The sequence below is a fragment of the Micropterus salmoides genome, unplaced genomic scaffold (assembly GCF_014851395.1).
Source record: "Micropterus salmoides isolate LMB-PRFRI ecotype aquatic unplaced genomic scaffold, ASM1485139v1 Ms_hic_scaffold_8, whole genome shotgun sequence".
Classification (NCBI taxonomy): Eukaryota; Metazoa; Chordata; class Actinopteri; order Centrarchiformes; family Centrarchidae; genus Micropterus; species Micropterus salmoides.
The window spans coordinates 11,484,711-11,506,310 of record NW_024044570.1 but is presented as its reverse complement, the minus strand read 5'-3'; the positions used below and the strand labels follow the sequence as shown (position 1 = coordinate 11,506,310).

General features: G+C 41.4%; 1 protein-coding gene across 4 annotated transcripts in view; it reads left to right on the top strand.

Annotated features, from left to right (window-relative positions):
* The window catches only part of mon2 (MON2 homolog, regulator of endosome-to-Golgi trafficking), a 39,264-nt gene extending 21,534 nt beyond the window's left edge, over window positions 1-17,730 (top strand). Inside the window, exons 17-36 of one of the 4 annotated variants that reach the window (XM_038705340.1) lie at window positions 208-288; window positions 397-470; window positions 926-1,016; window positions 1,261-1,362; window positions 3,066-3,068; window positions 3,973-4,083; window positions 7,770-7,945; window positions 8,079-8,241; window positions 8,671-8,964; window positions 9,235-9,433; window positions 10,192-10,835; window positions 11,559-11,702; window positions 12,489-12,506; window positions 13,007-13,135; window positions 14,264-14,454; window positions 14,545-14,605; window positions 14,689-14,812; window positions 15,092-15,299; window positions 16,457-16,539; window positions 16,988-17,730. In XM_038705340.1, coding sequence (XP_038561268.1) covers window positions 208-288; window positions 397-470; window positions 926-1,016; window positions 1,261-1,362; window positions 3,066-3,068; window positions 3,973-4,083; window positions 7,770-7,945; window positions 8,079-8,241; window positions 8,671-8,964; window positions 9,235-9,433; window positions 10,192-10,835; window positions 11,559-11,702; window positions 12,489-12,506; window positions 13,007-13,135; window positions 14,264-14,454; window positions 14,545-14,605; window positions 14,689-14,812; window positions 15,092-15,299; window positions 16,457-16,539; window positions 16,988-17,151 — 3,060 coding nt within the window. In that variant the 3' untranslated portion in view covers window positions 17,152-17,730. The remainder of the gene's footprint in view (window positions 1-207; window positions 289-396; window positions 471-925; window positions 1,017-1,260; window positions 1,363-3,065; window positions 3,069-3,972; window positions 4,084-7,769; window positions 7,946-8,078; window positions 8,242-8,670; window positions 8,965-9,234; window positions 9,434-10,191; window positions 10,836-11,558; window positions 11,703-12,488; window positions 12,507-13,006; window positions 13,136-14,263; window positions 14,455-14,544; window positions 14,606-14,688; window positions 14,813-15,091; window positions 15,300-16,456; window positions 16,540-16,987) is intronic. The other 3 variants (XM_038705341.1, XM_038705342.1, XM_038705343.1) reach the window with 3 other exon arrangements.
* Window positions 17,731-21,600: the final 3,870 nt, after the last annotated feature.

Sequence of the window (21,600 nt, the reverse complement as noted above, 5' to 3'; positions counted from 1 at the left end):
CTTACACATAACCACACACGTATAACCACATACTATAGTTGTTTTAAAAGCTTTTTCTGTGTGTTTTGTAAACTTACAGAAATGGACAAGAGACGATGATTTTGAATTAACAGAATGTCAGTGTACATTTCATGACCCTGTAAGTTGATTTAGATGTAGTTTCTCCTCATTTCAACCAACCTACAGCTTCTTACTTTTCTGTTCCAGCACTTAGTGTGGATTCTGGGGCTAAAGCCGGGGTTAGGCGGTGCTCTGAAGCCTGGCCGAGCCGTGGAGGGACCCAGTACGGTGAGTTTTTAGGAGCTCTGTGTTTGGTTTTTGTTTGTGTATGTTTTTCACTTAATTGTTGAAGGTGTTGCGCTTAGTGCTCAGTGGTTATTTCTTTAACCTATACAGGTGCTGACCACAGCTGTGATGACAGACCTGCCCGTCATCTCCAACATACTGTCTAGACTATTCGAGAGCTCCCAGTAAGAACCAGTCATTTATCTGTGAAAAAGTTTACTCATTATAGAAACTGCAATTACTTATCAGCTATGCTCTTAAATTGTCCAGTACAGTTTGTTTTTTTTAGGAAATATACTTGCTGGTAAGTTAAGGCCAATGGGGATATATTTTCGGTTCAGTTCTAATAATTAACTATATGAGCAAAAAAAATTTTGTGTCTACAAATTCAAAAACTTTGTTTTTTGTGGAGGAGTTCTAAACATGATAACATCTCAAGCTTAAATCTTTTTACTTTGGTATGGAAAAGAGTTGTTCATCTTCATAAATATTAATTGGACTGACCTGAAGAATAAGATGTATGCTCCTTTGAAGATTAGTAGTTCTTGTTTAAAATTCAAGTTCTTAACAATTGAAACTATTCATGCTATGCATATATATAATATATAATATGCAATATGTATTTTTTTGTATGATCTAGGTACCTGGATGATGTGTCACTGCATCACCTGATAAATGCTCTATGTTCCCTCTCTTTGGAAGCCATGGAAATGGCTTATGGAAATAACAAGGTGAAGACTTCCTGTAGTTTAGTAGTAGGTGAAACTGTTGGATATTGGATAATTGGATATGCCATTATTTGTATTTGGTTAAAATGTCAAGTGTAGGCTAAGAGTAATACTTTATAAAATGTACAGGAATTGGATGATGTCTTGTTTGTCTGTCATCGATAACCATACTTATGTGTTTGATCTGCAAGGTCAGGGTACACAGTGTCCAGTATTTATATATAGTGTTTTCCTGTAATGGTTTTAGGAGCCATCTCTGTTTGCTGTGGCCAAGCTGCTGGAGACCGGCCTTGTAAACATGGATCGTATAGAGATCCTGTGGAGACCCTTAACCGGCCACTTATTGGAGGTAACATCTATTTATAGCTACGTCCCACAAGGTGCAGATGAGGGACTTTGTTCTAAAACACACCACGTTTTATTGAAACTCTGTGAAAGCTGAAAGATGCTTATCTTTAATGTGAATTCATTTTGTCAGGCAAGGTCCTTGTAATCACTTCATTTTACTGGTTACACTTTGGTCAGACTTCACTTAGTACAATATGAGTAAGGAATTTGACCTGTTAAACTGAAGCCAGAGAGAAATGGTTGTTTAAATTTGATAATAGTAATTGTCACTTTTTCTACCACTGATCATCTCATTAGAAACGCCATTAAAAATTCTTAAAATAATGACAGCTAGAACCTACAAGAATGTCCAAATTGACCCATTTTGCTAGAGCCTTTTGGTTGCTTTAACCAGTATCAAGGCTGTAATAACAGCTTTTCCATGGAGTCTGGAGCGTATGAGCCCAAAGTCAAAATGAAATGGAATAATAGCTGCAAGCAGCAACACAGTGACAGCACTCTAGTCTAGTGGTTTAGTCATGAAGGAGAAAAATAGTAGAACAAGCTCTACAGATGAGTTTAACGTTTTTAATTAGTATTACAGTTTTTGATAAAAGCAGAGTGATGGACTTGATAATGTTTAATAGGTTGTAGAGCATGCAAGATTCTATCCTTTCCTCTTTGTTCTTACATATTGGTGAAACCCCTAGAGTGTTCAGCCTATTATAATCAAATGCATTTTCAGTATTTTTGAATTTAGATGGTTGTTATAGTCTTATTATTAGCAAAAATGATACTATATTTGAATATACATTAAATAGCACCTGGCCAGAGTCTGTTGATGGCTCAGTAATTCTAAGAAAGAAGAAAATCCCCACGCTGATGCTACAACATTGGCACAAAAAATTAAAAAATGTTTGATCTAAAGTTGCATGAGCTGAAAGATGACGGTGCATGCAGTAGAACCCTGGTACATATACCAGTTACTAACAGATATGAGTTTAAAGCACTTTGGACTTGTAAAGTGCCATATACTGTAGATAAAGTGAACATGTGTTTAGGGCTGGAGCCGAATATTCGATCGTTGGGTACACATTCGATTTTCAATTTTTTCGAATGTGGAGGGTGTTTATTCGCGCACCTGACCTCCGCACAGCAGTGAACGCAACGCACCAGTTCACATCAAAGAGAAAACAAAATGAAGCCCTCATCTGTGTGGGAGCACTTTAAAATTCTGTCTGCTCTCCCTGGACCCCGCCCGACTAAACTATTTCCGGATTCTACTCTGGATCTGCTCAGATCAGACTCTCTCACTGTGGACTCTGGTACAGTTACCCCTGCACAGCAGCCACCAACTCCGTTCGGTACGCATCTATTTACAATCTGCCTTGCTCTTCCCCTGCTCAATATCCGATCCCTTTAACCCCGCGATAAATATTTCTCTTTTATGTTACTCCTCCCTTTCTTAGTCCTGCACTTGGGTCTCCTATCCTAGCTTCGATTATTCGCTCTTTATCACTATCGATGCTTCGAAGCCCAAAGAATTCGGGCCAGCCCTACGTGTGTTTAGTTTATACTACACTCTCTGTAGTTATTGCCACCTATGTCCTCATACCTGTAAGAGGATTGTCATTTGATATGTGTGTAAAAGTGTGTTTTTAGAGCTTTTCTTCACATTTTCTTTGTCTATCTCCCCTCTCTTTTGCACCCCTGTCTGTTTTGCAGAAGGTAAGTTCAAATTCCCTCCTCCATTATAACTGGCTTTCCCATCTCTTTCCATCTCAGTCTGGCATCAGCATGTTGGAGTTGAGAGGTTGCTCTGCCAAAGTTTGTCCACAGTGCATTTGCTCTGCTACCAGTGTTTGACCTGATATTCTTGTGCGCAATCTGCAATTTGAAGCTCTGATTTGTATAGAATCTGAATCTGCACCTTCAGAGTATACTTCGTCAGATAAAACGCTGCTTACCTACTGCATCTTTGCAGGCTTGTTCAAATTTGGTGCTTTTGTATTTTAAACGCAATGTGACAATGATCCCTTTTATTATGTCTTTATTTACAGATGTACATTAAGACAAAGATTAAGATTAAAGTGTGATTAATGATCATGCAGGCCTAAGGTAGCCAAATGATTAAAAAGATACACATGGAACATCTGGGTTCTGATCAGCATCAACTACAAGATCTACTTAGCAGTCTCTCTTTATGCTCATAAGCAATGCAAAGTTTTCTTCTCTCGCAAGAATAAAGTCTGACTCCATAAAAGTAAAAACACAAACCTCCTATAGACCAAAGATGATTCATTTGGATGAGCTTAGAATACTGAATTTTAACAGGGATTCTTAAAGCAGAAAGCAGATTTTGTATCACACTAGTGTAGTTTTCTCTACTGAACCTGGCCTCTCCATGTGTATCTATACTAGCTTTCATGATTACACTGTCTGTCACAGCATATCCTGTTATCACAGGGGATCCCAGTCTCTATCACACAGTCTGTGGTTTATTTCATCCATTTGTTTCACACCCACCCACTGTGACCACTGCTGGGAAACACTGTTCTTAACAGCCTCTGCATCAGATCTGTCGTCCTGTGCATGTGTCTGCATTTTTTTGTCAATGTGATGTGTCCTTCAGGTCTGTCAGCACCCAAACTCCAGGATGAGAGAGTGGGGGGCCGAGGCGTTGACGGCGCTTATCAAAGCTGGACTGGCCTACAAACACGACCCTCCACTGGCCCAAAATCAGGTAGCTAAGACTACAGGTGTTTATGGTCAAAAACACAAAAAAGCAGAAAAACAACAATCTGCTTTATGAAGTTGTATGTATAAAACTTTGCTCTTAGTCCTTCTCTGTCATTTGAATATTGCAGTGACACAGGACTGTTATACAGATGTTAATATTGGTTGTTTATAATGCTGACATTTGAGAAATCTCCCTCACTGTTGCAGCATATGTCAATAGGCAAATGCTTAAAATGTGGAAAACGGAAACGTCAAAGTCACTTTTCTTGTCACTCACAAACAGAGTCTGTAACCTTCACATTAGCGAGACAGATAAAGGGAATGACACAGAGCTTATCTAAAAGAGGGCAGGGCAGAAGAACTGTGTGAAGGTTAATAGAACAGCACAGAGTCATATAAATTATGGCTGTCCTGTTGAAATGCACAATACAATCACTTCTTCAAGGCCTTTCTTGCAGTGTGGGCAACCTTTTACCATTGCATGTCACTATAAATGCAGTAACTGCATCTAACCATCTTATGATACAGGTGAAACTCGAACAATTAGCATATCGTGCAAAAGTTCATTTATTTCAGTAATTCAACTTAAAAGGTGAAACTAATATATTATATAGACTCATTACATGCAAAGTGAGATATTTCAAGCCTTTATTTGATATAATTTTGATGATTATTGCGTACAGCTTATGAAAACCCCAAATTCAGAATCTCAGAAAATTAGAATATTGTGAAAAAGTTCAGTATTGTAGGCTCAAAGTGTCACTCTAATCAGCTAATTAATCCAAAACACCTGCAAAGGGTTCCTGAGCCTTTAATTGGTCTCTCAGTCTGGTTCAGTGGAATTCACAATCATGGGGAAGACTGCTGACCTGACAGTTGTGCAGAAAGCACACTCCTCCACAAGGAGGGAAAGCCTCAAAAGGTAATTGCAAAAGAAGTTGGATGTTCTCAAAGTGCTGTATCAAGGCACATTAATAGAAAGTTAAGTGGAAGGGAAAAGTGTGGAAGAAAAAGGTGCACAAGCAGCAGGGATGACCGTAGCCTGGGGAGGATTGTCAGGTAAAGGCCATTCAAATGTGTGGGGGAGCTTCACAAGGAGTGGACTGAGGCTGGAGTTACTGCATCAAGAGCCACCACACGGGTCCTGGACATGGGCTTCAAATGTCGTATTCCTCTTGTCAAGCTGCTCCTGAACAACAAACAACATCAGAAGTGTCTTACCTGGGCTAAAGAAAAAAAGAACTGGTCTGTTTCTCAGTGATCTAAAGTCCTCTTTTCTGATGAGAGCAAATTTTGCATCTCATTTGGAAACCAAGGTCCCAGAGTCTGGAGGAAGAATGGAGAGGCACACAATCCAAGATGCTTGAAGTCCAGTGTGAAGTTTCCACAGTCTGTGTTGGTTTGGGGAGCCATGTCATCTGCTGGTGTTGGTCCACTGTGCTTCAGCACCAAACTCTCCCAGCTCACTGTGCCAGCCTCCACCTGTCAGTGGATCACAGACTTCCTGACTGACAGGAGTCAGCAGGTGAGGCTGGGAAACATCACATCCAGCACCCGGACTATCAGCACTGGTGCCCCCCGGGGATGTGTGCTCTCCCCACTGCTCTTCTTCCTCTACACCAACGACTGCACCTCAGGGGACCCATCTGTCAAACTCCTGAAGTTCGCTGACGATACAACGGTCATCAGCCTCATCCGGGATGGTGATCAGCTGGCTCTTTGGTGCGGCCAGATCAACCTGGAGTTTAACACGCTCAAAACTGTGGAGATGACCGTGGACTTCAGGAGGAGACCCCCCACTCTGCCCTCACCATTCTCAACAGCCTTGTGTCTGCTGTGGAATCCTTCAGGTTTCTGGGTTCCACTATATCCCAGGACCTGAAGTGGGAGCCCAACACTGACACGATCATCAAGAAGGCCCAGCAGAGGATGTACTTCCTGCGTCAGCTCAGGAAGCTCAACCTGCCTAAGGAGCTGCTGATCCAATTCTACACAGCCATCATCCAGTCTGTTCTCTGCACCTCCATCACTGTCTGGTTTGGATCTGCCACCAAAAAGGACAGGGACAGACTACAACGTACAGTCAGGACTGCAGAAAAAATCATCAGTGCCAACCTGCCCTCCGTTCAGGACTTATACATTTCCAGAGTCAGGAAACGGGCAGGAAACATCACTGCAGATCCATCTCACCCCGGACACAACCAGTTCCAACTCCTCCCCTCTGGTAGGTGCTACAGAGCACTGTACGCCAAAACCAACAGACACAGAAGCAGTTTCTTCCCACAAGCCATCACTCTGATGAACAGCTGATTTCTGACTCACAGTGTCAGGAACAATTCCTGTGCAATAACCCAGTAACTCTGCCTCTAATCAGCCACCTGTACTGGTTACCACTTATTATTTATTTATTCACCATTCTCTATTTCAGTGCTGTTCATACTATGTCATATTGTATATACTGTATACCAATACACCTACCTCAGGTCATAAGGTCATAGGTCTTTTTTTTTTTTTTCCCAGCATCCTTTGCACTATGTTCCATCACACTGTGTACATGTGTACATGTACCTGAATCATAATGACCTTCAACATGTACATAATGAGAATAATAGTTTATTCTTGCATCCTTTGCACTCTGATCACTGCACTATTTGTCAATATGTCTATATTGTTTTGTTCGTAGTGTGTATGTTAGTGTTGTCTATTCTGTAGTTTGTATCTGATTTTATTATTATTTTATTATTGTGTTATGGTATTTTTGTACGAGTAAGCACATCGTGAGCAATGTACAATCCTGTGTCGAATTCCTCGTATGTGTACACATACCTGGCAATAAAGCGGATTCTGATTCTGATTCTTTATTAAGTCCAGAGTCAGCGCAGCCATCTACCAGGACATTTTAGAGCACTTTATGCTTCCTTCAGCAGACGAGCTTTATGGAGATGCTGACTTCATTTTCCAGCAGGACTTGGCACCTGCCCGCACTGCCAAAAGTACCAAAACCTGGTTCAATGACCATGGAATTACTGTGCTTCTAAGTTGAATTACTAAAATAAATGAATTTTTGCACGATATGCTAATTTTTCGAGTTTCACCTGTATACAAAATAAAAAGGGGAAAAAGAAAGATATTTGATTCATACTCACTGTGTAAAACACACTGGAAGTGAGTAGTGGAAAAAACTTCTTGGGTTAAAAGAAGCTGTTTCAGTGGTAGATTTGTTTGATTGTCATAGAACAAATTAAGAAAAAGACTTTTGACAACTCTGTTGGCAGAAAGACAAAAATATCTGCCCTGATTTTACTAAGACTTCTACGAGGAATCACTTTATGTATTTTCCAGTGTATGATCAGTATAAAAATCAACCCCATGGGGGCAAAAAGTGATATGTACTGGCACCACTCATTGTATAAAGCAAATTTAAACTGATTTGGATAACCAGTCATGGTCATTTTATTATACTGTTTAAACCTGCCCAAATATGCCTCCCCCAAACTGGATATAATAAATTAGCTTAATAAATATGACTTTAAGATACATTCACCACATTCAACTGTTCTAAATTTAGAATATATTGTATATGCGTACCATGCAGTGTTATAGCGTAATTTACAAAATAAGAATTTAATCTTTGCAGATAAGTGTCTGTCAGTAAAAAAAAATCAGGTACCATCTCTTTTTATCCCCAAGCGGCTGCAGCTTCTGTTGCTGAACCCCCTGAAGGAGTTGTCCAATGTGCTGCATGCAGACATCCGGCAGAAACAGCTAGAGAGTGTCCTGCAGATCCTACAGAGCCAGGGCGACAGCCTGGGGCCCGGCTGGCCCCTCGTCTTGGGTGTCATAGGAGCCATCCGCAATGATCAAGGGTAAGAGCACAAGGGAGGGAGGAGAAGATGAAATGATGTAAATTTGTGAGAGCCATCCTAAATGTCTGTTGTAACTACGGTTACCCTGCAAGTAAATCAAGAAACTGAATTCATATGTCTTGTTTCCCTTCAGCGAGTCATTGATCCGAACAGCCTTCCAGTGCCTGCAGTTAGTGGTGACAGACTTCCTGCCCACCATGCCTTGCACGTGCCTCCAGATTGTAGTGGATGTAGCTGGCAGCTTCGGCCTGCAGAACCAGGAGCTCAACATCAGCCTCACCTCCATTGGCCTACTGGTGAGATGTCTTTTCTTGTGGTAGGCAGGATCCCTGCAAGTGATTAATTCACTACTCTCCCATAATGTACTGTAAAGATGCTCAGAAAAACATGGACACTTTTCTTTTCCAATAGTTTTAAAGCTGAAACATAGTATTTTTTATATGGTTAGACAATTATATATCCCCTAATTCCTTGTTTCACATTATTTTATCTAATTTAACAGCACTTAACCACTTCTCTGACATTTTATAGATACTTTGTACAGTATTCAGGACATGCAAAACCAGATATTGATCTGTGGTTTGCACAATTATTTATTTTGGTGGGTGGCAGTTCCTATGAGATTACTTTATGGTAATAGGATAGCTAAACCGCCAGAAGCATTTTGCCAACCTTCCTCTCCAATTTATGCCCCAATCTCTAACCCCACTTCTCGTTTTACACAGTGGAACATTTCGGACTACTTCTTTCAAAGGGGCGAAGCCATCATACAGGAGTTGGAAAGGGAAGAAGAAGCTCTGCAGAAGCAGGCCCTGGAGAAAGGAGAGACCCTAAACAGGCCATTCCACCCCGCCCCTCCCTTTGATTGCCTGTGGCTCTGCCTGTACGCCAAGCTGGGTGAGCTGTGTGTCGACCCACGTCCTGCTGTGCGCAAAAGCGCTGGCCAGACGTTGTTCTCCACCATTGCTGCCCACGGGACCCTGCTGCAGCAGCCAACGTGGCATATTGTGGTCTGGAAGGTAGCGTGCAAGAATTTGTCATTTTCATGTGGACACTGGAGGAGGATATCATCCATATTGTTCAGAATACATTTGAAATAAAGGGGTTCATTCAGAGGAACTAATTTTGCTTTGTATGATTACCTTAGATCTGTATGTTATGTTATTTTAAATTATTATAGACTCAAAGATAAAAACAACTCTAAAACTGTCTTTGGAGCTCTGTTATAGGCAGTATTCACTGTGTGGCAGAAATTGCTGCTGGTTAAACAATCTTGTTGTCACCGCTAGGTACTGTTCCACCTGCTGAACTGCGTGAGGACGTCCTCCACCACAGCGGATAAGGAAAAGATTGAGTCCGGTGGCGGCAACATCCTCATCCACCACTCACGCGACACAGCTGAAAAACAGTGGGCAGAGACATGGGTACTGACGCTAGCTGGGGTGGCACGCATTTTCAACACAAGGCGGTATCTCCTCCAGCAGTTAGGTGAGCTGTGCATAATCTGCTTTGATACTTAACCACTGCATCTGATGCTGTTATAGCTAAAGTAGACTTTGAAACGTAATTAAGCACCCAGATGAGCGCATACTTGGTTGAACAACTGTTACACACTGCTACAGTTTACCACAGCTGCCACAGAAAAGTAAACAATGAAAATTATAGATTGAAATGTATTCATAAATCTGTGCCAAGCGTAACAAAATCCACAAATGACCCAGCTGTTTCTACTAGTAAATTACCACACATTAAGTCATGTTAAGCCCCACGCGGCCTGGATTAATATTCCAGGGAGATAGAAATGATAAAACATGAGCTCCTCATTAACAGCGCTCATCCCTCTGAATGATATTTTAGCCAGTGCCAAATTACAAGAGGTGACTCATAATATACAACACATCAGCCTACTAAACATTAAATCATTTGGAGAAAGGTTACTCTTCCTACATACTACCTAGATAAAATGAATTACTGTTGCTGGCAATATAATATTACCACATGGGCCTCCCAGGATGATGTTTAAAGGCTTATATTCAAATTGACCAAATGTATTAACATTAAGTAGTGTTTGTGACAGAAACACCCATGGTTCTGAACATAGTTTTTACAATGTGGCTTCTTTGAACTTTGTTTATTGCCTGATGTTGGTTTGCAACCTCAGATGTCAAGTGTGACACACAGTTGACACATAGCGCTAATTGGCAGTCTCATCCTCTGCCATCATTTTGATCCCATCATTTCTGCAGGTGATTTCTTCGAGGCCTGGGAGGTGCTGCTGAACCACATTCAGTCAGCGTCTCTTAGCAAAAACAACGAGGTCTCCCTGGCTGCCCTCAAGAGCTTTCAAGAGATCTTACAGATTGTGACACCTGTTAAAGACTCAGACAAAGCAGGTGATGCACTTGCTGCAATGGGCGTCCCCCCAGTGCTCATTGACCCCCTCTCAGCGTCCGGTCCTGGCAGACCCCTGGTGCGTTCAGACTCGCTAGTTGAGCGGCTGACACGATACAATGGTGCTGAGCTGCAGGCCCCTCCCCCAGGGGAGGAGTCAGCCTTAGAAGACTCTGCATTGTGGTGGTCAGCATGGAACACGTGGTACCGAACAGGAACGGACAGCACAAGGCCGCCTAGCGGCCCGACAGAAAAGCTCTCCTTCATCCCCAGTCAGCCCTTCCTCACAGCATTGGTCCAGATTTTCCCAGCACTCTACCAGCACATCAAAGCCAACTTCAGTATGGAGGATCTGAAGAAGCTGGGGGTCATCCTCCATGGGGCCGTGTCCGTGCCTATCAGCAGTGATGCCTCGCCCTTCATCCTCCCCTCTTACACTGAGGCGGTGCTCACAAGCCTGCAGGAAGCTGTGCTCACCGCTCTGGATGTTTTGCAGAAGGTGGGCAAAGGAAAAATATTTTCAGAAAACAAAAATATGGATACCAAAGAGGCTTTTAACTAATGTTATACATTATGTTCCAAAGAAATTAGCATCAAGGTAAGAGCTAAGTGAGTTTGGGTCTAAGACATGTACCATATTACTACAACGTAGTTCATGGTTCTTATCCGGCAGGGGGCCTTTGTAGCAAGTCATCTTCCCCTCTCGCTCACCAAATCTCCCATCCATCTCTCTAATTTACCTTCACAGAAATATAAAAATGCAAAAAAATATCTTGAAAGCCAAGAGCCAATTAGGTAAATTAGGCCTAAAATCTACAGTGTTATGTTTGAGCAGCCACCATGCTCTAATGTGGTGTTTGTCTTATATATTCCAATACTACAGATGATTTTTTAAGGGCTGCAACTAATGATTATTTTCATCATGGATTATTCTGATATTATTTGACTGATAAACTTATTATAATTGGGACTTACCATCTCCTTGTACCTTTAATTGATGCCTTGCTACAGTAATGGCAGAGATGACTGGAGTTGCTTGCTCAAGTCAAGGCGTCAGTTAAACAAATGCAGACCCTTACTCTCCCTATTAACCAAAAGTTATTTCTCCCCATTTTTGTCAACTCAGCCCAGAAAACAATGTCTCAGTCTGCTAAATTATGCAATATGCACTCCTGTGGTGGATGTCAGCAGTGTTTGTTCCTCCCTTCCCTCCCTGCTGCAGGCCATCTGTGTGGGCCCGGAGAACCTGCAGGTCATGTACCCAGCCATCTTTGAACAGCTGCTACTTTTTGTGGAGTTCTCCTGCAAGCCTCCTCAGTATGGCAGAATGGAAACCAAACACGTGGCCAATGCCAAATACAACCAGGTAGGGGGAAATGAAGTTGGCCGTTTAACTGCTTGGTTTTCATTTGCAGTTCATGTCTTTTTACACTTTGCATCGTTAAAATGTTGGATGGAACATTGCTCTTCTCTCTTGAGCCATTCTCAACAAGATCATCCCTCTTCTTTGACATTCATGAAGCACCTCCCCTCCCTCTTACCTTCACTTTAGTCCTTATGAGGCCCTTCATGAAATTGACGGGTTCATCTGGACCCCCATTAGTAGCCCCAAGCCATTTCTTCCTCATTTTCTGTTCACACACGGTTAAAATTTTATATATATATATATATATATATATATATATATATACACAATACAATACTACAATATCTACACTATAAAACCACACACTCAAACATTTTTCTGATATCAGTGTCTTTCTTACTCCTTGTTGTTCTGAAAACCTTAAAATTCCTAAAGGTGCTATGGCTTCACTGTCTGTCCTGCATGTAGGGTCCAGACTGAACCCTATACTGGACATATTTGTTGATCTGAATCTGTTTAAACTGTTTAAGTGAGAAGGTCAAACAAAATTCCCACCTGGCCAAACAGATGTTATGGGTGGTCTTTATTGCCTTGTTGGCTGGTATCCAGTGTTGCTTTCACAATGTCTTGTGTTAGGAGTGAGTGTTATTTCCCTAGATCAGTCCTGGTTATTGAATCTCATTTAGCAAACAAGCCACTGCAAATTTGATACAACTTAAACACCAGTTTAATTGCGATCTTCTCTCATTCTGTTTCTTGGGACTACTCACTGGATAACCATTTTAGATCCAGCTGTTTGCACCGGTGAGTTCCGTCATCTCCTTCAGCCCCCTTTATAGTTGTTACTAAGCTGTGCTGAATGGTGATGACCTACCCTCTGCGGTAGATGAGATATCACGCCGCATGGTAGGCTCTCACGTCTCATCTGCGTCTCTCACTCACTACATGCCCCTCCCCTCCTTGCCTGCCACTAACTGGTGGTTATACCTCTGTGTGCACACTTCCTGTGCAGTTTCATTTTTCTTTTGGTGATGTCCATATGCACATGTGATGGTCTGTTTATATTTTTTAAAGACACACTTTGTAGTATCAAGTCATTTTTTGGCTATAACATTTCAGCTGTGGTACTCCATATTAGATTCACAAAACTAGAAACTTAAACTTGGATGTGTGTATTACTTGTATATTTATACAAAGTGTGCCTTTAAACACTGCTTTCAATGTGGCTTTGCCAAATGGTAGGGATAACGGTTTCCAAATTTGTTTGACTAATGTCCACTCCTGTTGTATTTTTTCTCTTGTAGGCGGAATGGGTTGCCTTAAACTATGTGCCCTTTGCTGAGCGTTCCTTGGAGGTGGTAGTGGACCTGTACCATAAAACAGCATGCCACAAAGCTGTCATTAATGAGAAGGTTCTGCAGAACATCATCAAGGTATTTTCGCTAGGATGGCGTATTCATGGGGTCACAGCCACATTCAGATCTTCTGAACTTTCTATATCCGGCAGCTGTTTTCAGTAAAAACAAAATCCTAACGCAACACCAAATGGCACAAAGCAACAAGTTGGTGAACATAGTGGAGCATTTAGCAGTTTAAGAACTGGACACTTTTCTCAGATGAGCTAAAAGTTGATTTAATATTGTACATTCATCAGATAGACACAAACACAACTCCAATTGAATGCTAATTCTGCTAATGTGTAAAAAAGCCACTTTCCCAAAGTGACCAAAGGAATCAGTTATTTTATGTTCTAACAGACAGACACACAATAGATGTGAAGTAGCCTACATAGTTCAGCAGTTATGTTAAACTGAGGCAAGTGAATGATCATAGTGCCGTGTTTTGTCTGTAGCCATGTCTATTAACAGCGTATAAGGTTAACCATGAATGAATGAGGAATTCAATGACTGAATGATGTGATTAAGTTACTTTCCAAGAGGATGGGTGTGAAAAAATTAAAGTAATATGTGTGGTATCTTTGGAAACCACTAGTTAGTTCTGTTTACTGTTTTAGGACTTTGGCGATGTCCACAAGCCTCTGGGCAGCCTCTTTGAGCTGACACTGAGTCTTCCATTTTATCCAGTTTCTGACACCTGTGTTTAACTGTTCTTTTCCCATAGTCTGTTTGTACGAAACCTCGAACTGAAGAGAGTTAATTTGCCAAGGAACTATTAAGAAGGTTCCCTACAGACAAATCCAAATCTGGCCCCCGCCCTTTTTTTCCCTCCAAAACAAGGAATGCGATAGTTGTAAAAGCCTTGGGGGAGCCCAGCTGTTCTCTGAAAAGAGGACTGTGTCAAAAAGAGAAACTTTTTCTGGTTTTATAGAATGACACTTGATTATCACCACTGCCTGCTGCAAAAATGTCTTTACATACTGCTTTGTTGTTAACTCTGTGAACCACAGTCTCACGTTTCATTGTAAAAGAGAAGAAGGTGAAAGGCTTTCGTGATACTCCAGTTAGTGTTATGGATTTTATCTTGAAGTCTTTCTCTGTGTTTCAGTATCATGATATATTGTTATTGCTGTCTCCTCCTTTGTTTTTCCCTTCACCCTCAAGACTTTAAGAATGCCCTTGGGTTTGAAGTATGCCTGTCCATCAGAGAGCACCTGGAAGCTTGCTGTTTCGTCTCTGCTCAAGGTGCTGTGTATTGGACTGCCGGTGGCACGCCAGCATGCCTCGTCTGGAAAGTTCGACACTATGTGGCCAGAGCTGGCCAATGCCTTTGAAGACTTTCTTTTTACCAAAAGGTATGCATTTAGAACCTCTTAAAGTTAAGTATGCACAATTTGGATGTCCTGAGTACCAGTCTCATTGTTTTGGTGGTTTTCCTTTTATAGCACACCTCCAGATAACGTGTCCATCCAGGAATTTCAGAAGAATGAAGCCATTGATGTAGAGGTAAATCCTTGCTCCTAGCATCCAGTATGTCAACATGATACTGTAAGGTTTTCCACATCATCATAGTGCCCTCTTCATTTTAGGTGGTCCAGCTGATCAGCACAGAGATTTTACCTTTTGCCAATTTCATCCCCAAAGACTTTGTTGGCCAGATCATGGCTATGCTCAATAGAGGCTCCATACACTCACAGTCTCCCTCGTTCACAGGTAAGATGTTACTTTGCCAGCTAAAATACTTAGCTGTGTTGGTTACTTTTATTTCTGACACTAAATGGGAGAGCAGGGTAACCAACTGGTGCAATCATACACTAGTCCTTGGTTCGTTTAAAAAAAAAAAAAAAAAAAACTTCCTGTTGCTCATCTACAACAATGGCTCCTGTCAAACTCTTCATGTGTTGAGCAGAGAGAGTCTGTTTACCTATTGTAAATCACTCTGGAGAGTGTCGTCGGCAAAATATCTAATTTGTAAATGGTTTTCTCTGACAGAGGCAGAGATCGATGTGCGGATGAGGGAGGAGTTTTCCAAGGTATGTTTCGAGACACTGCTGCAGTTTTCCTTCAGCAACAAGGTGTCCACCCCACAGGAGGGCTACATCTCTCGTATGGCGCTCTCTGTGCTCCTCAAGAGATCCCAGGATGTTCTCCGACGATACGTAGAGGATGAAAGGTTGAGCGGACGCTGCCCCCTGCCCAGGTACACACACCACTATATACCTCTGAATAAAATGCATGTTGCACCTGCTTTTGCAACATGCAAAAGCACGTCTCCATCTGAGATTCAGCTCTTAATACTGCTACCTAAAATACGATTGAAGTTATTTGATGTCCAATTGCGGGAAATTGCGCCAGTTGTCCAGAAAATGGCAAAGGGATGGTGGGGCTAGTTCAGAAATTAGGATAATTAGAATATACACATGAATAGCAAATGCAAGGTTACTTAAATTCAGACCAAAAATTTGTTTTTTCAATGTTATATGAATGAATATGAATTTGAATGTAAGGAAAGATTGTTTGCATTATTAGACCATTTAAAGAACTTAAAGAGTAAAAAATATATGCAATATCTGAAAATACAAAAAGTAAGAAATGATGTCAGTCAGTATTACATATTTAAAAAAAAAATTAAAAAGACGATATCTCTGGTTCTGCTGATTTTGATCTTTTTTAAACTGTTAATAGGAGTGCAGTGCATTGTATAATTGTATTTAAGTTGGTTTGAAAGATTCAAACGGGACAAAATGGTCTTTGCTCTGGCTATAATGAACCTTTCTGACACACACCATTAAGCTCGCATAAATTTGATAACTTGTAAACACTGTTCAGATTTTGGCACGGGCAAATGGAGTTTTCTTTTTAAATTAGAATCAAACTACTTCAGTATAAGTGCTTAACCAAATGCGTTATCTCTGTACACCATAGTGGTTAAGTACATAGTGAGTCTTTATCGCTTTTAATCTCTTCAGCAACGTTGTGTGGATGTTTTTGTTGCTTGTCAGGGCTAAATATCTTTCATTATTATGGACACGGGTCTAATAATTTGCTTACTATCTCCTGTATGGTGGAAAGAAAATGAATCTGGAATAAACCTTTGTTTGACCTTCAGTCAACTTTTTTCCATGAATTTGTTTAATTTTTTTCTGTTGGCTTGTGTAATTAATTGTAACGTAATTTTAGACAGATGGGTTTATTATGTTGCACGGAAAGGTGCATTCAACAGCTCTAATCAGAAAAGATCTGAGATCTAAATAAGATCTTGTTTTTTTTCTCCGCCCATCTAACTGTAACATCTACAGGTTTAATGTACTTTACATCGTTGTAGCTAATAAAGCTCTTTGCTCTTTTTCATTTTAGGCAACAAGTGACAGAGATTATCTTTGTCTTGAAAGCTGTCAGCACTTTGATGGACTCGCTTAAAAAGACACAGCCGGAAAATGGTAAGTATCAAACTGTGTCAAGGATTAAATAGATCTGACACAATAGGGGATTTCTTTTTAATACAATAATGCCACCATATGTATCATCTGTTCATTTCAGATAAATGTGTCAGAGTACAATTGGGACCATTTTTCAAATGAGTTTTATCTCCAATCTGTGTACAACTGTTTATGTTCCCAGCAAGGTCAATTACAAGAAATTAATTATATATTTTTCTAACCACAATAGATTGAAATGAGATATTGTGCCCATTATGATGTTTGCATTACATTGCCCTTCAGAGCAGAACTAATTTCCATATCCCTGTTGTAATTGTATGAAGGAAATGATTTCTTTGATTGCCTTCTATCACAATTCATATTCTCTTTTTACTCTTCCTCCAATCCCCACTCCTCCTGTGTCTTTTTTTCCCTCTTGATCTGTGATTCTTTTGTTTACCGCCTGCAGTGGATGGCAACACGTGGGCTCAAGTGATTGCCCTGTACCCCACACTGGTAGAGTGCATTACATGTTCCTCATCTGAGGTGAGCTCAGCCTTGAAGGAGGCCCTGGGGCCCTTTAAAGACTTTATGCAGCCACCCGTCTCCAGAGTCCAGAACGGAGAGTCCTGACCAGGCTCGGTCTCAGATCTTTGTTTTTTATAATGGAGAAATCTTGAATGTGTCTTCGCGACCCACGTGCTTTACAAGTGCACAGACATGAACTCCACGTGAGTCCCATCTACAGTGAAATCAAGCAACCCACGGTGAACAGAGATTCGAGGCCTGCCCGGACACGTCGATGACCCCGACCTTCATATGCATCATTGTATGCTTTTCATGTGACCTGATAACACCTCTCCTCCCCCACCTTTCTCATACAGTCTGACTGCACTCTTGTGTTAACTACAGAGATTAAAAAAAATATTGCAGTGTTGCCTCTGGATTTAGTTTGTTTCATGCCGCTGACGAGGCCGAGTCGATGTACAGTGTGTGGTGATAGTGTTGATGATGTAATTAAGAAAAAAAAAAATGCAAAAACTGGGGCTTTATTGATCTCAAAAATGAACACAGACTTTTGCAACATTTTCAACAGTGAGGATTTTATGCAAGAAAACAAATCTTACTGTAACATTCCATGTCATTTATAGCCAGCCATCTGAGAAGGGATGTACTTGTCTGTATAAAATAAATGGGACAATTCTACAATCAGCTCTTTGCTGTGAGTGTGCTCCGTTATAATGCATTTTAACTTCCTTATCGTACCACAAGTAAATTCATTTTTAAAAATCTGCTTATTAATCAGTCTTTAGGTTTTTTTTAATGTGACATCCCTGATGAAAATATATATATAAATATTCAAGTGATTAGTAGTTTACATTGATAACTTCTGTCAACGTTCCCTTTTTTATGATTATTTGTAGTGTTTTTATGTGAAAACCAGCATTAGAATTATTTCAATATCATATTGGGTGTAAAAATGTCACCAGCACCGTTGTCGTAAACCTATTAACCATTTATTAAATCTTTTATTTCTATCATCTTAATGATGCTCTTATAAATGATTGTGAGACAGTGCGTATCATGGGTCTCCAAGCATTTTACATTTACCTGACGCTTTTTATCCAAAGCGACTTACAATTGCTATTTATGTCAGAGGTCACACACCTCCGGAGGGGTTAAGTGTCTTGCTCAGGGACACAATGGTGGATGGGTCACAGTGGGGGATTGAACCCGGGTCTCTCACACCAAAGGCATCCATTGCGCCATCACCACCACATTTTAAATGAAGGAAAGACTTTATTAATAGGTGTGCAGCTATAAAACCTATTGCCTGCAGGTGGCATTAAGTGTTTACATTACAGTGGGAACTTTGTTTGCCTAAAGGTGGCGACATTAAAATGTCTACATCAGCTGGTCGAAACTGCTGCTTTTGTGTCCTATTGGTCAGTGGTTCTCAAACTTTTCCACGTCAAGCACCCTTAAACTGACAGATTAGATCACAGACCCACCATTTGATAAGATTTTGTCCCAGTACAGGGTATATGAAACCCATGACCAAAATTGTCATACATTCGGTCTTTGTTTTACTTATGGATGGAATTACAGTGAAAAGAAATTATTTCCCTTTTTGCTTAGGACCCTCTGGAACCCCCTAAAGGACCCCTGGGGTTCCCAGACCCCATTTTTGTTGTTTTTCCATTACCAGTACCAGCTCGACTCGACTCGACCATACTCGACTAAGTTTGGCCGTCCTCTGCTTTCCATTGCAGATAGTACACAGAGATAGGAACCCTCAATGTAGCTGGTCGTCATAGCGACGCCACACACAACTGCCACAATGTAATGTTCAACACACACACCAGCACCCACATACAGCTGTCTCTTCATTTAAGTTAAAATGTTTCAACATTACTGAGATTGTAAAGACAGATAAGCAGTATGAATATATATATATAATTAGTAAAAAAAAAAAAAATCTCTGGTGTTAAAGATAGATTGTACTTTACTGTATGGTGTGTCAATACTGTACATTAGGTGGACTTATAGTGACAACAGGGAAACCTCAGGAATAGAAGGCCTCATTCACTCTTGAAATGGTTGTGCTCAGTGCCTACACTTGAAATTACATAGCCGCCCCTCCATACTGTATGGACCCTTTGACTATCTCTCAGCGTCCCCCGGAGGTACCCGAGCCTGAGTTTTGTTTCATCCAGTAGGTCATATGAGGGGAAGGGACCGTTTTGTGGTTGCACTGAGGAGGAGGAGGGAGGTGGTCTACTTGGGCGGGGTTTCCCTCTTATTTCAAGTCTGCATAGAAGAGGAGCGAATCGGTAGAGGACAGACTGTCTCTGGCTGCATGGGAATGTCGTTCGCCGCTGTCGAGACGGTGTATTTATTTCTTTTAAGATATTGCTCGTCTTTTCTTTGATGTCCTCGTTTTTGTCTCTCTCCCTCTCTCGCATTTTGACCACGTACTGGCTGAGGTAGTAGTTTGTGCTGTTGGTTGGGTTGTGACTCTGCCCGCTATGGAGATGACTGCGCAAGCTACTGCCTTGCTAGTGCTGGTGCCTCCACTTCAGCCGAGGAGAAAGCCCTGCTGCACTCAGAGGTGTTAAACGGTTTTAACAGGTAACATGCCATGGCACACCGTTAGTGCTGCAGTTTGCTACCGTGTTATATTTGAAGCTGTGATTTAACTGCTTTTAAACGGGAAATTGTTTGTGGTTGCATTTTTGAGATGAAGCCGTTTGAGAGCTGTATCATGTTTCATCCAATAAAATACTGAATGATTGTTGGGGGAAAAACACTTTGTTGTATGCAGTTTTAATTTTACACCCAGTCCTAATGCGAAATTTACACTCAACATGCATTTTAATTGGTACCATAATGCCTTTTCTTTTTGCAGGATGGAGGGGGGGAAGCTTGCATGTGTTACATGGAAATCCGATATGCAAGTTTTTATAATTTGTATGCACATTTAAAAAGGCACGAGGCTGTCGATATCTCTTATGGATTTGCATAGTTTTCCACCACCTCAGGCGGAATGAGCTGTGTAAAGCATGTAGGTCAACAGTACTGTTGCTATGAGGAGAGGAGTGACGTGGCTCCTGCTGCCCACAGAGGTATCCTACAGTACATCTGCTCTCCCCTAGTCTTTGTTGATAATGCTATCATCAGACGCTGGAGCACATCGTGTGTGTGTGTGTGTGCTGTTCATGCACCTAAACACCTCTTATAGGCAGGGCATTGCTCAGAAGTAAATCGGTGCAGCTGCTGGCACTGTTCACCTAATAATCTGATTATTGTGCTGGATGGCGTGTGCTTCAGTACTTGAACTCTGTGGTATGCACAGACCAACACGCCACATGACCTAACCCCCACAGGCGGTTCAGCAGTGCTGTCCTCACTACTGAGGTCTGGGAGCAGAAGCGCTGATGTGGGTCATGCGTTGTGATTTAACCTTTTTGTAATCCTCTCTCTCTGCTGCCCAACATCACCCAGTTGCCCTGTATCACATTAGTATGGGCAGTCAGGGGTCTCTTGATGGGGGTGGGGACCAGAATGGGTAATAAGCTTTGTTTGGCTGCAGGGGCCAAGGCAGCCTGGGTCGATGAAACCGTGCAGGGGCAGCCGTCTTGTGTTCAGACCCCCACAGCCAAGATGAGAGCATGCCGCTCACTCAATGACAGATTGAATCCTGCGTTTGACCTTCCAAGAAGACTCATGAAATATTTATGAGTTCACACTTGATAGTGTGTTAGGCAGAGTTATGTTCATCTTGGGCCACAGTTCTGTCTACAAGCATCTGTGCTGTAGAACAGATTCTACTCCAGATAGTCACTGTAGAGATATGCGTAGGATGAAAAGAGGGAGTGTTTTTCCTTTGCAGAAGAAAACATGAGACTTGTAGTTATTGTCAAGCCTGTTGAGTAGCAGTCCTACAGGTCTGAATTTAATATATTCAAATAAGTGTCTGTCTCATGCAAGAAATACAAGTTATCCAGCCTCCAGGGTAAAGCCAAACATCATTTATCATATCCTGACTATAAAAAAGAGCCAGCCTATGGAACAGTGAGCAGCGCAGAGGCAGCCCATGTCCTTCTCATCCATCTTGTGTCAAAGCTTTCATTTGAGCCGGGCTTCAGATAAATCATACTTCAGGCAGCCAAAGCCTTAAAGCAGTAAATTAAAGCCCCCTGTGGAAAATCTGGCCGCTCAGATGGGTACCGCAGCTGCACCGCTGAAGCAGCCGCACCCATGTTCTGACAGGACAGTTAACCCTCATGTGTGTACTCTGTGTTCACCATGTGCCTTCACACATGCTGCCTCTGTAATGCAACATTTTTGGAATTAGTGCTGAAACAACTAGTTGATCAGTTGGATAGTCATTTACCAAGCTAACTGGCAAACATTTGCTGCTTTCAGCTTTGTATATGTGATAGCTAAACTCCTTTATTTTATGAGTTTAAATGGGGCTGCAAATAATGATTATTTTCTCAATTAACTGAATAATAGTTGGGTTTCTAAAACATTAGCAAACAGTGATAGATACCATCACGATATCCTAGAGGACAAGGC